The 15,696-nt window shown below is 47.3% G+C and overlaps 1 protein-coding gene across 1 annotated transcript in view; it reads left to right on the top strand.

Moving 5' to 3' along the window:
• Positions 1-1,190: 1,190 nt before the first annotated feature.
• Positions 1,191-15,696, top strand: part of LOC306752937 (BCL-6 corepressor-like) — a gene marked incomplete at both ends in the record, with an annotated part of 29,997 nt that continues 15,491 nt past the window's right edge. The window contains 7 exons of the mRNA XM_079236771.1: positions 1,191-3,579; positions 4,423-4,664; positions 7,949-8,000; positions 8,655-8,720; positions 9,762-9,941; positions 14,478-14,587; positions 14,666-14,740. Of these exons, the coding sequence (XP_079092897.1) occupies positions 1,191-3,579; positions 4,423-4,664; positions 7,949-8,000; positions 8,655-8,720; positions 9,762-9,941; positions 14,478-14,587; positions 14,666-14,740 (3,114 nt within the window). The remainder of the gene's footprint in view (positions 3,580-4,422; positions 4,665-7,948; positions 8,001-8,654; positions 8,721-9,761; positions 9,942-14,477; positions 14,588-14,665; positions 14,741-15,696) is intronic.

The raw sequence follows: 15,696 nt of genomic DNA, 5'->3' as shown, positions 1-15,696 counted from the left end.
AGATGTTGCGTTACAAAATGTTGCGTCATTAGATGTTGCGTCACTAGATGTTGCGTTACAAAATGTTGCGTCATTAGATGTTGCGTCACTAGATGTTGCGTTACAAAATGTTGCGACACTGGATGTTGTGTCACGAAATGTTGCGTCATTAGATGTTGTGTCACTAGATGTTGCTTCATTAGATGTTGCTTGACTAGATGTTGCTTGACTAGATGTTGCGTTTCGAAATGCGTCATCATGGTTGGGGCTACTGACTGTAAAAGTAATTGTCGGAAAGTTATTGAATTTCCGTGCTCGTCACTGCTTTTCAATTAATTCACAAAAATCACCTTCAGCCACATTTGTCGGTCTTCTTCATTAACTTTTTTCTGATGCTCTGTAAAGCGAGTGACGGATCTCTCTGCTCCGCGTCTCAGGCGGCCGCCCAGCTGTCTGGATCATTTCCTAATGGCCCCGCGGCTGATAGCCAATCAGAGATGGTTCACGATGCCGTGTGACAGGAAAGTCAATTAGGCTGTTTTTTTTTTTCCTTCAGTATCGCTCTCCCTGAGTCTCTCTCTCTTTCTTTCTGTTGTGCTTTCCCTTTGTCTCTTGCCCTCTCTTTGTTTATCTCACGCTTCCCCTCTTTTTTCTCTCTATTTCCTGGATCTGTCGAGCGAGAGTGAAAGAGTAGCTCCCGGCGTCATATGTCATCCAGGAATACAAAAAACAGACAAGAAAAGGCTGCTCCTATTTTTCTCCATGAAAGAAAAAATTAAATCACAGACTCTTCGTCCTGAGTTGGAAATCGTCTTCACTCCTGTCCGTCCTTGAAGGGCTACGAAACACTCAACGGCTTATTTCAGAGATTTCACTGAATTATCGGGAGAGTCGCTCCGAGTACACCCATACGGCAGAGACGTTTCATATCCAGCTGCATGTCTAAAAGTAAAGTCCTATACCTTTCAGGAAGAAATCATCACAGAGCAATTTCATTCAAATAAAAACAATTGTGGTTGCTGATCGAGCCAACGTCAATACTTTTGGTGTAAACAAATGCAAAGCATTTAAACAACTTTACATCAGAAAGCAGGTTCTGGTGTTATGAACTTGGACGTGTATCCTACTCAGAAATGACGTAGTAAAGTTTGCCATTTCTTATTTTGTCTCTCTTCTCCATGCTGCAGGTGGATGCCAGCGCATCTTAGAGGATGAACCCGCTAGCTGCCCTCAGCATTGACCGCAACGCTCTGGTTGGGGAAAACTACCGCCACCACACTGGAATCTTCTATCCCGGCATTCATCCTCTCCCAGCTGAGAAGCCCCAGGAGGCCAGCACTTCTCTCCCGCTTGGTTATGATCGCCTCTACAAACCAGGTGTAACCCTGTTGGATGGCCAGAAATCTGCGAATGGATACGTGGGGCTTTATAAGAGCCCACCACCAGGGTTGCAGAAACCCCTGGTTGTTCCTGGTGCAGGAGGTCACGGCCTGGGTCTGAATGGTGCTGGCAGCTTCCTGAGATTGCCTTGGATCAGCCCTTATGCTGACGCAACCATGTACCCCTTCTTGGACATGGCGTACAAGGCGTCCTTCCTGTCCCAGCCATCGCCCTTCCTTCACCAGCAGCTGGCATACCAATCTCTATGTGCTGCTGGGGCAGGAAGCAGCACACCTGGGGAAGACAGACTTTTCTACCTGCCTCATTATGGCCCGGCCCATATCTCCTCCCCACTGGGCCCTCTGATCAGGATCCCTACAGCATCTCCAGCTCCTGCTGTCCTGTCACCGCTGCCCCACTGCCAGGACAAGGCTTTACAGGGCCTCGGTTCTCAGGTGCATCAGGAACCCTCCGCCTTCAGTACCAGTCCACAGATCCACAAGGAGCCTCAAGCTGTTCATCATACCGAGCGACAACATGGCAGCAGTAGCAGTGGTGCAAAGTCCAACCAACCCACTTCCACCAATAACTTGATTAGCAGCAGCAGTGGTGGAAGTAGTGGTGCCCCTGTTAGCAATTCAGCTAATACTGCTGCCTTAGAGTCACCCCCAATTACCCATCCCCCACGCTCAGTTCTCCAAACCCTCAACAACACCACTACAGACCTCCAGAAGTCCCTTTACAGAAGGGCCTCCTCGTCCTCAACCTCACTGTCAGTGTCTCACCCCTTTTACATGGTCACTTCAGGCAGCAAAAAAACCAAAGATGTCAGCTCAGACCGCAGTACTGCAGAGATTTCACCTGCAAAGACAACACTAGACAAAGCTGTACCTCAAAAGTCTGCCAAAAATCCCAGGGAAACAACTTTGAATCTATCCGCCAAAGAGTTGGAAGAATTCTCAAATGGATTCCCGTCTAAATTAGATGCTCTAGCCAAGTTGGGGTATTTACCACCATCTCATTACCAAAACCCACCTGTTACCACTTCAGCAAAGACTCCAGATCGTCCTGAAGTGATCAGCACTGTGCCCTCCCCCTGGGTTGTACCGGGTCCTTCCCCAGCTGTCAGCTCTGCACAGCAAGGCAGAAACTCCCAAATTATGAAAAACAAGAGTGTAGACAATATTTCTCAAAACTCACCTGGCTCCAAGACAGTCGACGGAACCAATATTCTCAGCCCTGCCTCAGCGGGACGAGCCTCTGCATCATCTCCTTCCCCAAAGGCCAAAGGTGAATGGCCACGAGTACCTGCTACTGATTTGGAGAATCCAAAAAGTAAAGGAGAAACTCATTCATGTCCTGGAAAACCGACTACAGCTCCTGCTAAGCCTGAGGCTCAAGAGAGCCATCCTCATCCTCAACAACAGTCTCGTGTGGGGAATGTAAACTCCTCCGGTCACATCTATGGGGACTCCTACCTCCCTCCTGGGTTAGGTTACACTAACCGCTACATCCCATACTCAGTTGCTGAGAATATCTCCTTGCAACACTTGGCCATACCAGGCAAAGGACCCGTCTATACCCACCCAGCTTTGCTAGGCAACAGCAGCTTTTACCCACCTTGCATTGCACCAAAACATGGACTTCCATATGGCGTACATCCAAACCAGGGTGACTTCATGACATACCAGAATTCCCGAGAGATGGTCCCTCCACCTGTTTCCTCCCATGCAGGTCTTGACCGAATTGAGAAACAGGACAAAACCTGGAATGTGGAACCGTACAGGAACCAGGAAAGGCCGGATGCGGATTGCTCTCAAAAGAGTGACCTGGAGAGAGACAAATCCACAAACCAAACCATAAAGGCTTCCGGCAAAAGCCTCACTTCTACCAGAGAGGATGTAGTTTGTATTGACCTCATGCGCGATGAGGAAGATGATGAATTGTCCACCAACAAGCACAGCTCCTTATCTACCATAAGAGAAGATTCATCTAAGCATGCCGGGAACCACATCCAAGAAAGTGAGCCTCCAAAAGCTCCTCACAGCCAGGCTGCTGAGCAAAGACAAAGCATAGTACCCAACACCTCCCAACCACCACCCCCTCATCACAAGACTTCTTCACCTCCTTCTCCTAGTGAGCACAACCCAGAGGAGATCCTGGAAATAGAGGAGCCACTTAGTCCATTCCCAGACATCCCGGAGGAGCAGACGATGCGCTGTGCCCGAACTTCTCCACAGCAATTTTCGAGAAAATGTCAAACTGGAGCCTCCGGTGGTGTCTTGATCCGGGGTGTTAATGGTGGGCGGGCTAATGGTGTTGAGAGCGTTAGCAATGAAGCTAAGTCAGCGACCTCAGCCAATCAAAATGTTCGCCCTGAGCAAAGCCTTTCCAAATATGGAAACTCATTGGATTCTTGTAACAACAACAGTTCTACCAGCATCATTGGAGCAGTTTGTGCAGTCACCAGCCCAAAGAGTGCAGCTTATGGGGGAAGCTGTCATCCAGACAGTTCAGTCTGCAGCAGTAAGGGACCAGCAGGTAGAAATCTCAGTCTCCAGGTCCCAACATGCAGGAGTTTCAATCCCAGTGTTATGAACACTAGGGTCCCACTGTGTGTTAACATCAACCCCAGAACCCCCACATGTAACAGTGGAGATGCAAACAGTTTCGTGGGCCCGTGTTGCCGAAATCTGGCTCCGAGGGCTCCAAATTGTGAACCCAGAATTTCCAGCGGCCCAACTCATGGAGGTAGCAACCCTTTGTCTGGGAGCATCAATCCCAGATTTACAAATTGCGAAAATCGTAATGCTGTGCGCCCAGTTTGTGGAAACATTAATCTCAAAGCTCCCGCATGCGGAAATAACTGCTTTAATTGCGGAAACGGCCTCTCTAAAGGCCAGTCTTTTGGAAATAACCAAACCTGTCCACATAACAGTCCCAGGGACCCCACATTTGAAAACTGTTTTCCCCGAAGCCCAAGCTGTCGGCATCTTTCACCCGGAAATCCCAACAATGGAGGCTTCAACGTTATGCCCGCAGATATGACTCCAAAACCGTCAGTTAAAGAACTAGCGTACCATAAGGCCATGAGAGAGAGCTGTGGAGATGACAAGGACGACATCCAGGACAGCTCGGATCCCCTGGAAGACGAGGATGAGGACTCTTGCTGCAAGGGCCGGCGCTCCGACCTCACCAAACGCATCGCCAACTCGTCCGGCTTCGTGGGTGATCAGATTAAATGCGTGACCACAGAGCTTTACTCCGACTCCAGCCAGCTGAGCAGAGAGCAGAAAGCACTTCAGGTAACTCTACATTTGCATTCTCTCTTTCTTTCCTCATACCTTTGTTATTCTGATTCACAATAGTGGTCTGCAATTCAATCAGATTTCTAGAGGTCAATCATGGCATGACCTAAACATCGTAGTGGTTCCTTCTGGTTCCTTGTGGTTCCCTCAGAATTATGATATTTGATCCACAGCTAAAACATGTTGGAAAGAAACTTTGTGTTGGATGTTTGACCCCAAAAAAGTAAAGTTTCACATCATCTTTGGATTTACGTGTTGAGGCTCAACGTTTTTGCGCGGCAGGATTGTAAGAATCATGTTGATCGGAGAGATAATTTTAGCAGCTGTTTCCAGCGCTAAGGTCAGAGGACGTGATCCCTCACCGGCTTCCCAGGATAAAATTGTGTCGGGATTCAGAAAGGTGTTATGAGCTTGTAGCAGGTGTAAAAGGGTGGTACCTAAGTGTACAAGATGTTGATAGGAGGAAAGTGCAACAGTTAAAAACAGCCTTTATGTGAAGTAGTCAAGATGGCGGAGTTTGTATTCTGAGGGTTTCCAGGAGCTTGGTGGTGGTTTCAGAGTAGTCCAGTATCCTGAGGGCTGAGGGTCGCATCAGATCACTTCAAGCCCTCCAATCCACATTCAGCGCCCAACTTCAGTGTCAACGCAGGTCAAAGAGATCTGAAATAAACTCTGAACACGATGTTCTGTTGTCGCCATCATTTCTCAAATATTCAATATTGGAATCGTCCCACATACTGAACATGTTCTTCTCAGGCGTTGGTGTATCCGGGTGTTTTGCCAGTTGTGAACTTGACCCTAAATGACTGCAGCTATCAGACAGTGTAGTTATACTACTTTTAGCAGTAATGCAGTAATATAATGTGTAGCTCATAGGATATCACTAAATCATTACATTAAGTGTTATTGTGTTCATTTCTTCATTCAACAACACCGCTCCTCCAGAAAGCAGCCCTCTAAGTGTTTATATTGGGATTGACCATCATGACCAGTACATGAATGAAACTGGAACCAGACTCCATGTGACGGCAGCTGCTGGACGAGGTAAAGATGCGTAGAGGAGGTGCACATAAGGAGGTGTCACGAGGAGATGTGTCTTCTCTTTCACCTCTTTTTTGTTCCTCCCCCGTCTTGTTTTTCCGCCCATAGCGTTTGGGGTCGTGCGGAGGTCGGTTGGGATAACACACCGGCTGCACGTGTGCGGCCTCCGGCGGCTGAGATCCTGCTGGTTTCTCCCCAGTTTCTCTCCTTTTCCTTTCATCTCTATTTTTGTTTCTCTGCGTCTCTGTTCATCGCTTCCTCTTCCTCGTCCCCTCGAGAGCCCACCTTCAACTCAAATTAAATCTTTCCTCCTCCTCCTCCTCCTCCTCCTCTTCCCTCCCTCGCCATCGGAGGAGGACGGAAAGAAGTACTTTTAATGGAATCCTCCTTTTATATTTTTGTATCTCATCCTTGGAGCCCAGATTATCTTGAGAGCGTGAGGCTTGTGTAGAGTTTCCTAATGGAAGCTGGTTTGTGTTTTAAATCAGAATAAATAAATAATGAACACTTCCCTTCAAACACCAAAGCTGTGGACTCATCGGTGAACGTCCCAACGGACTCATCATCCTAAATTCATGACTTTTATCTTCAGAGAACGTCACATTTTATTTCTCGTAATTAGTTGGGTTTTCTTGGAAATATCCGACCACATTTTCTTCTTGGAAATGAACGAGTATTTTCTTTGAAATATGACTTTTTTAATTGAAAGTAGTTTTCATGCTTTGCTTTAAAACTTGGACGTGGTGCGAAATGAGTGATGCTCCGTCTCAGTATTTAAACATTGGAGCCTTGTTTTAAATGTGGAAGGTAATCAGGTTTTTGTTGGTGAGACAGCAGATATTTATTCCCTGGTTGAAGATATGAGCCGTGTTGAATATGATCGTCTCTCTCCGCTGTCAGGCCGTTCAATCCCTCTGGAAGTCTCTGAGCTCGGTCAGTCGGGTTACCGCTCAAATTAACTCACATTTCGCTCCTTCGCCCCAAGGTGCTGCCGGCTCCGGGCGCCGGCGTCGGATGGATTTGTAGATCGTTTCACGGGCCATTAATTTTTAAAATGGGTTTGTGGTTCAGGGCAAAGTGAGGTGAGGGAGAAATACTAGCCTGTCAGGCGGCGTGCAGGGACCGGTTACCAACGTTACGAGTGGTTTGGTTATTCACGTCTGTCTTCTGGGTTTAAATCCTGACTCGTGACAAACGTCCCACAGGAAGAGCCGCTTCAGTTTATTCCTCCCTTGAGAGCAGCAGAGCTCGGGTCACAAAGAGTGAAGAGAGAACGTTAATATTTTGATTGTTTGCTGCCACGGACGAATGAAACGAGTTGACAGCTGCTGTGTGATGTGATGTGGACCAAACCGACCCCCAAATGTCAACCAAGGGAACCATCAGTCATCTTCAGGCAGCAAGACGGGAGTCTACTGACTTCACCATCGTAGTTTAGCGGGTTAGCGGGCTAACATTTGATAATTACCACCACAGCTTTGCAGATATTTGGTCACAAACTGCAGTATTTGACACAGGCGGTAACTTCAAAGAGTGAAGCATATTACGGCCTACAGGTCGCCATGTTGGTTGTACGTGGTTGTGTCATTCCTGCTTGCAAAAACCATGATGGCGACTGTCAGACACCAAGATGGTGACGGTCAGAAACCAAGATGGTGGCGGTCAGAAACCAAGATGGTGACGGTCAGAAACCAAGATGGTGACTGTCAGAAACCAAGATGGTGACGGTCAGAAACCAAGATGGTGACGGTCAGAAACCAAGATGGTGACTGTCAGAAACCAAGATGGTGACTGTCAGAAACCAAGATGGCGACGGCCAAAATGCTGAACTCAAGCCTTAAAAGCTGTAGCCCACAAACCAAGTGGTCAGAAACCAAGATGGTGACGGTCAGAAACCAAGATGGTGACTGTCAGAAACCAAGATGGCGACGGCCAAAATGCTGAACTCAAGCCTTAAAAGCTGTAGCCCACAAACCAAGTGGTCAGAAACCAAGATGGTGACGGTCAGAAACCAAGATGGTGACGTCTCGGTGACGACGACTGCTTCCTTTGGTATTGTTTCCGAATGGAGACTCATTTTCATGAATCTACATCCGCGGTGCTCGTGGACTTCTTCTCGGATGTGAATTCTGAGTAAAGACAGAAGGACAGTGAAGGAGGTCGTCCACACACCTGATTGGTTGATTGAGGTTTGAGTCTGAGGAGGAAGTAAAGTAAACGTTTCGTCTTCTTTCTCTCAGCGGGCGATGCTGCGCTTCTCTGAGCTCGAGCTGAAGGAGAAAGAGGGAGGACGAGAGGAAAACGAGGAAGAGGAAAAAGGATGGACGACGGCAGCAGAGGAGCTGGCAGACGGCCAGTGGGGAGAGGGAGGGAGGGAGGAAGACGAGGAGGAGGGGAGGGAGGAAGAGGAAAGAGGAGGAGGAAGAAATCCCTCTGCAGCCACCGCCGAGGCACCGAGAGGTAAGAGGATTCCCAGAGAGTTCTGCAGGACGACGTGCACACACACATGCACACAAAACACACACACTCACACACACACACAGATGCACACTCACACTAACACACACTACATGCACACTAACACACACACACACACACATGCACACTAACACTCACACTAACACACACATACACATGCAAACTAACACACACTCACACACACTCACACACACACACACACACACTCACTCACACTTTCTTTCCTCTTCATTTTCTGTCACTAAACAATTGAACTAAACAAACATTGTGAGGTGTCACTTTTGGGTAATTGTGACATCATGTTTCACTCTTTTCACAAACGAAACAGTTCATTAATGAATGGAGAGAATAACGAGCAGAGAGGAAGAGGAAGAATGAAAAAAGAAATGAACGGAGTCAGATGACCTTTGTCACATGAAGACAGGAAATGTTTATGAGCATGAACCAGCATCTCTTGCTTCTCTGCAGGTTTCCCTCCGGCCCGCCTCCCCGTGCCGCCGCCGGGCCGCCGCTCAGAGGAGCAGAAGAAGAGTGGCGAGGAAGGAGGAAGAGGAGGAGGAGGCGTGTTCATCTCACAGCAGCAACAGTGCTTTCTGTCCACAGCCAGAAGCCTATTTCAGGGACACCCCTCCACGGCGGTACCTGGGGGTTCGAGTCCCGGCACACTGGACAACCGGAGGCGCATCTTCAGCCTGGAGCCGTTCCACCAGAGCAGCATCAGCAGCAGCCGGCTGAAGAGAGGGAGGGAGGAGGGGAAGGAGGAAGGGAGGGAGGAGGAGAGGGCAGGAAACCCCAACAAGAAAATCAGGCTCATCGTCGGTAAGAGTCCCTGAGATCTTCTAGTAATAATACATATAAATAATAATTGTATTGGTCATAATGGCTTTTTGATGTCACCTTTATACACATTTTAGGCCTGAGGTGTTCCACAGGGTTCTTTACTGGATCCCTTCATGTTGTCTAGTTTATTGTAACGACTCGTTCCTGTAACCAGACACTTAGTTTATTGTAACACCTCGTTCCCTGCATCCCGACACTTAGTTTATTGTTAAGAGTCGTTCCCTGTAACCCGACACTTAGTTTATTGTAAAGACTCGTTCCTGCAACCCGACACTTAGTTTATTGTAAAGACTCGTTCCTGTAACACAACACTTGGTTTATTGTAAAGACTCGTTCCTGCAACCCGACACTTAATTCATTGTAAAGACTCGTTCCTGCATCCCCACACTTAGTTTGTTGTAAAGACTCGTTCCCTGCATCCCCACACTTAGCTTGTTGTAAAGACTCGTTCCTGCATCCCCACACTTAGTTTGTTGTAAAGACTCGTTCCTGCATCCCCATACTTAGTTTGTTGTAAAGACTCGTTCCCTGCATCCCCACACTTAGTTTATTGTAAAGACTCGTTCCTGTAACACAACACTTGGTTTATTGTAAAGACTCGTTCCTGCAACCCGACACTTAGTTCATTGTAAAGACTCGTTCCTGCATCCCCACACTTAGTTTGTTGTAAAGACTCGTTCCTGCATCCCCACACTTAGTTTGTTGTAAAGACTCGTTCCCTGCATCCCCACACAGACTCAACCCTGGAGGACGTCAGGAAGCTGAAGGTCTGCATCGAGTTGAACGGCCTCCGACTCAACAAGCCCCGCCTCCCCGGGGAGCTCAGCCAATGGCTGCCCTCCGGCCAGAGGTCAGCGGAGGTCGACGGGAAGTACAGAAGGGACGGTGCTGCGGTCGGGCTGAGGTCAGAGAGAGGTGAGGTAACAACTTACTCGTTCTATAGTGTATTATAAAATACCACAATAATAATACAATAGAATTACTTGATGGATGTAGAGCCCAATACGTCGATCGCGATCTACCGGTCGATCGCAGAGGTAGTGCGGGTAGATCGCATGACATTGAAAAAGACAACTTTATCGACAAAACCCAGCTCTCAGTGTGCAAAGTAATGTCAATCACCACGGACGCTGCGTCAGCAACGGTCGGCCGCTTGAATGGATTTATTCTTAAGTGCAGGACGATGTTTTCCCCGACTTCCTTAATTCCCACTGCATGACACACCAACAAGCATTATGCGCTAACATGCTAAACATGAAAGAGATCATGGATGTGGCAACGAAGGTCGTCTATTGGAGCGAGAGCTCTTCAAAGACGGATGTTGCGTGCGGCCACTCTGACTTCTTCCTGATGTGAGGCGCTTATAGAGCTCTGTCCAGAGTGTGTTCCCCTGAAGGAGCAGCAAGACGTGGGGCTGCAAGAAGTCATTCTGAGTTACTTTTAAACCCTTGCACTTTAATTGTCGTAGGATGGACTATTTGTTTTACTTTGGGACTTTGAATGTCACTCCCAGTTATTCTTTAGTTATTTTGCACTCAGAGGCTTGATTGCTATTTTGAGTTTCTTTTAAAACTTTATTTGTACTTTTTCTTTACTTTTAAAGCATATTTGACTTTCATTTGTATTACTATTTAATTTATTTGTTATGATGATGTTCTGATGTTCAGATCTTGTTACTCAAATACGTTTGAAGTTCAAATTCCAACATTTTGAGTCATTATTTTAATTAGCCATGGGAAATAGTCGATAGATTAGTCGATTATGAAAATAATGGTTAGTTGCAGCCCCAGAGTCAGCCTCCCCACATGAACACGGTGAAGTCCAGCAGCAACCACTAGTCTGCCTGAGGCGGAGCAGCTGTGGGCTGGGAGCCCTGCTAGGTTTAAAAGTAGGTGGCCCGGATATAGAGTGACAAAACAACAATACAATACAATTAGCAGTCATCAAATCATAAAAATATATATGAACATGTATAAAACTGCAACATTAAGGAATGTTAATATATGAATATCAATAAATGATAGATATTGCCGATAAATATTCTAATAGTCAAAATAATAATGAAAGCTGTTTTTTAACCAGATGAGTTGAGACAAAAAGAACTTCATTTTATTTTGTCGTCAGCGACAGTGAGGCTTTCAGGGAAGGCTTTTATTCTGAAGGAATTCAGATGCTGCGAGTCGAAAGCAAAAGAAGAAAACGTGTCTGCTGTCATCACTGTGTGTGTGTGTGTGCGTGTGTGTGTGTGTACGTGTGTGTGTGTGTGTGTGTGTGTATGTGTGTGTGTGTGTGTGTGTGTGTGTGCCAGCTCCATCTGGGAGATGTTAGACGGCTATTAGCACGCCATGGGTTCACACACACACACACACACACACACACACACACACACACACACACACACACACAGTGATGCCTCCTCTTCTTCTGTTCTCTGAACACATTGAATCCAAGCGACTCGGTGACGTCGCTGTATTTCATCATTCGTTTGTACTCAAGAGATTTATTATGTTTATTGATCAGTTATTAATGTTTATTGATTAGTTATTCATGTTTATTGATTAGCTATTAATGTGTATTGATCAGTTATGCATGTGTATTGATCAGTTATGCATGTGACTGTCAGATGTCTCAGAGGTCTTTTATTTTGTAGGAAGTCTTCAGTTCAGTGGTCGTTCTAGACAAAGATCCACTGAGAAGAAATCACATTCAAGAGTTTCACAATAAAAGCACCATCAGCTGATCATCACAGTTTAAACCTCAAATCAATATTAATGATCAATAATCAAACTCACTCCACAGGGTTCTCATGTCATGTGACATAAACTGTTTTTATCTGTTAGAATATTTATTATGAACAAAGAGAAGAACATCGTCAGCGTAACGGCTGAGTCATCATTTTATAACTATGTCTTTGTCCAGTAAACTGATATTATTATGAAATTATTATTATTATAATTATAACATAATAGTATTATTATATTGTTATATTATTATTATTTGGATGAAAAACAACCTTTGCAGTAGATTACATTTTGGGAAAACTATACACCCATAAACACGATAATAAAAAAACGGCGTTGAACTTGAACGCACCGCGAGATAACGATGATGTCATGCTTCACACACACACACCTGCATCACCTGTGTTTCAACCGGGTGTGTGTCGAGAGAGAGAGAGAGAGAGAGAAAGAGAGACCTCTCTCTCTCTCTCCCCTCCCCCATCATGTGCTACCTCGCTCGCCCGCCTGCTGCTCCACTCGGCCTCTTTGTTCCACTCTCTCTCTCTTCTCTCTCTCTCTCTGTCCGTCTCTTCTTATCTAACTCGCCCCCTGCTGAAGGACGGGCCAGCAGCTCATTTTTTGGCGAGGAGGAGGAAGAGGAGGAGGAGGAGGAGAAGGAAGAGGAAGAGGAGGAGGAAGAGGAGGAGGAGCAGGAAGAGGAGAAGGAAGAGGAGGAGGAGGAGGAGCAGGAAGAGGAGAAGGAAGAGGAGGAGGAGGAGGAAGAGGAGGAAGAGGAGGAGGAAGGTGGAGGAGGAGGAAGAGGAGGAAGGAGGAGGAGGAAGAGGAAGAAGAAGAGGAGGGGGAGGAAGGCCGTGCACGTACATGCACACGCTCATATTTCTGAAAAAGAAGAAGAAGAAGGAGGACGAAGCTCAGGAAGAGTTTCAGGAGTTCTTTGTGGAATGAGATAGAATTAAAACTATGAAGTGAAACTCTTCCTCCTCCTCTTCTTCTTCACCTTGTTATAAAACATCATTTAATCATAATTAATATAATATAATGTGTCTTCATCTCTAAAGTCATGAGGGGTCTGGCAGCCATGACACCATCAGCTGGACTGGTGGTCCACACGGTTCTGGACTAGTGGTCTACAGGGTTCTGGACTGGTGGTCTACAGGGTTCTGGACTGGAGGTCCACACGGTTCTGGACTAGTGGTCTACAGGGTTCTGGACTGGTGGTCTACAGGGTTCTGGACTGGAGGTCCACACGGTTCTGGACTAGTGGTCTACAGGGTTCTGGACTGGTGGTCTACAGGGTTCTGGACTGGAGGTCCACACAGTTCTGGACTAGTGGTCTACAGGGTTCTGGACTGGTGGTCTACAGGGTTCTGGACTAGTGGTCTACAGGGTTCTGGACTGGTGGTCTACAGGGTTCTGGACTGGAGGTCCACACAGTTCTGGACTAGTGGTCCACACGGTTCTGGACTGGTGGTCCACACGGTTCTGGACTAGTGGTCCACACAGTTCTGGACTAGTGGTCTACAGGGTTCTGGACTGGTGGTCCACACGGTTCTAGACTAGTGGTCTACAGGGTTCTGGACTGGAGGTCCACACGGTTCTGGACTGGTGGTCCACATGGTTCTGGACTGGTGGTCTACAGGGTTCTGGACTGGTGGTCTACAGGGTTCTGGACTAGTGGTCACACGGTTCTGGACTAGTGGTCTACAGGGTTCTGGACTAGTGGTCCACACGGTTCTGGACTAGTGGTCTACAGGGTTCTGGACTGGTGGTCTACAGGGTTCTGGACTGGAGGTCCACACAGTTCTGGACTAGTGGTCCACACGGTTCTGGACTGGTGGTCCACACGGTTCTAGACTAGTGGTCTACAGGGTTCTGGACTGGAGGTCCACACAGTTCTGGACTAGTGGTCTACAGGGTTCTGGACTGGTGGTCTACAGGGTTCTGGACTAGTGGTCTACAGGGTTCTGGACTGGTGGTCTACAGGGTTCTGGACTGGAGGTCCACACAGTTCTGGACTAGTGGTCCACACGGTTCTGGACTGGTGGTCCACACGGTTCTGGACTAGTGGTCCACACAGTTCTGGACTAGTGGTCTACAGGGTTCTGGACTGGTGGTCCACACGGTTCTAGACTAGTGGTCTACAGGGTTCTGGACTGGAGGTCCACACGGTTCTGGACTGGTGGTCCACATGGTTCTGGACTGGTGGTCTACAGGGTTCTGGACTGGTGGTCTAAAGGGTTCTGGACTAGTGGTCACACGGTTCTGGACTAGTGGTCTACAGGGTTCTGGACTGGTGGTCTACAGGGTTCTGGACTAGTGGTCCACACGGTTCTGGACTAGTGGTCTACAGGGTTCTGGACTGGTGGTCTACAGGGTTCTGGACTGGAGGTCCACACAGTTCTGGACTAGTGGTCCACACGGTTCTGGACTGGTGGTCCACACGGTTCTAGACTAGTGGTCTACAGGGTTCTGGACTGGAGGTCCACAGGGTTCTGGACTGGGTCCCCTCATATTCGGTCTTTACAAGAACTTTGTGTTTATTCTAAAGACCCGTTGACTGTAAACTGTGTCTTTATAATATTTGTCTGACCTTTTGCCACGCTTCATGTTAGCATGTTAGCATGCTGACGTTAGCACGTAGCTCAGGCGTTTAGCCTCTGACTTGCTACGTACAGCTTTGCTAGTACAAATAAAACGTTCTTTCTTCCAGCGTTCCACCTGCCCCCGCACCCCTCTCCCGCTCACCCCTGTAGCTCCGCCCCCTCCCCCGCCTCCTCCCGCCTCCAGGACAAGCATCAGAAGCTGAGGGAGAGCCGCAGGGTCTCCAGCTTCCTCCCTTCCTCCCCTCCTCTTCCTCCCCCGTCCTCTTCCTCCCTACCTGGCCACCACCTCAACAAGCCGAAGGGCAAGCGACCCTGCAAGCTGAAGCACACAGGGTCGGAGGAGCGCGACCCCGACGAGACGGGTGGAAAGGTGAGCGCTTGTTTTACGCTCTTTAGCGTCGGGATTGTGATGTTTTCTGTGTTGACGGCATGAAAACTTTGACTTTCCATTTTTCAAAACGTCAACGACACCGAGACGAGTCAAAGTTAACGTTAACATTGACTCGTCTTGTTAACATTAACGTAAAACACGACCGAGACGAGTCAAAGTTAACGTTAACTTTGACGTTATCGAGACGAGTCAAAATAAAAATGTCAGCAAGCTCGGGACGAGTCAAAGTTAAAACGTTAACGAGACGAGTCAAATTTCAAACGTTAATGACGAGACGGTAACTTTGACTTGTTTCGTTAACAAGATCGAGAAGAGTCAAAGTTAACGTTAACGTTGACTCGTCTCGTTAACGTCAAAGTTAACGTTAACTAGAACGAGACGAGTCAACGTTAACTTTGACTCGTCTCGTTAACGTCAAAGTTGACGTTAACTAGAACGAGACGAGTCAACGTTAACTTTGACTCGTCTCGTTCTAGTTAACTTTGACGTTAACTAGAACGAGACGAGTCAACGTTAACTTTGACTCGTCTCGTTCTAGTTAACGTTAACTTTGACGTTAACTAGAACGAGACGAGTCAACGTTAACTTTGACTCGTCTCGTTCTAGTTAACGTCAACTTTGACGTTAACGAGACGAGTCAAAGTTAAAAGACGTTTCCAGTTAAACTCGTCACGAGACGTCTCAGAGGTAAACCAATAACACATTTTGGTCTCTACGTAAAACAACAACAACAACTTCTTCTTTCGTCTTTTCCACAAACATCTCAAACCAGAAACCAGAACCAGTTCTTCTGTGTTTCTTCCTCTTTTCTTTCTTCTTCTTCGTTAATCGGTGCAATTATCGTCCTGATTGGAGCTCGCTGGGAAAACTCTGCAGGGACGGTGTGTGTGTGTGTGTGTGTGTGTGTGTGTGTGTGTGTGTGTGTGTGTGTGTGT

This window comes from Taurulus bubalis (assembly GCF_910589615.1).
Source record: "Taurulus bubalis genome assembly, chromosome: 21".
NCBI lineage: Eukaryota > Metazoa > Chordata > Actinopteri > Perciformes > Cottidae > Taurulus > Taurulus bubalis.
The sequence above is the reverse complement of the archived record's forward strand: the minus strand, read 5'-3'. Positions and strand labels throughout refer to the sequence as shown.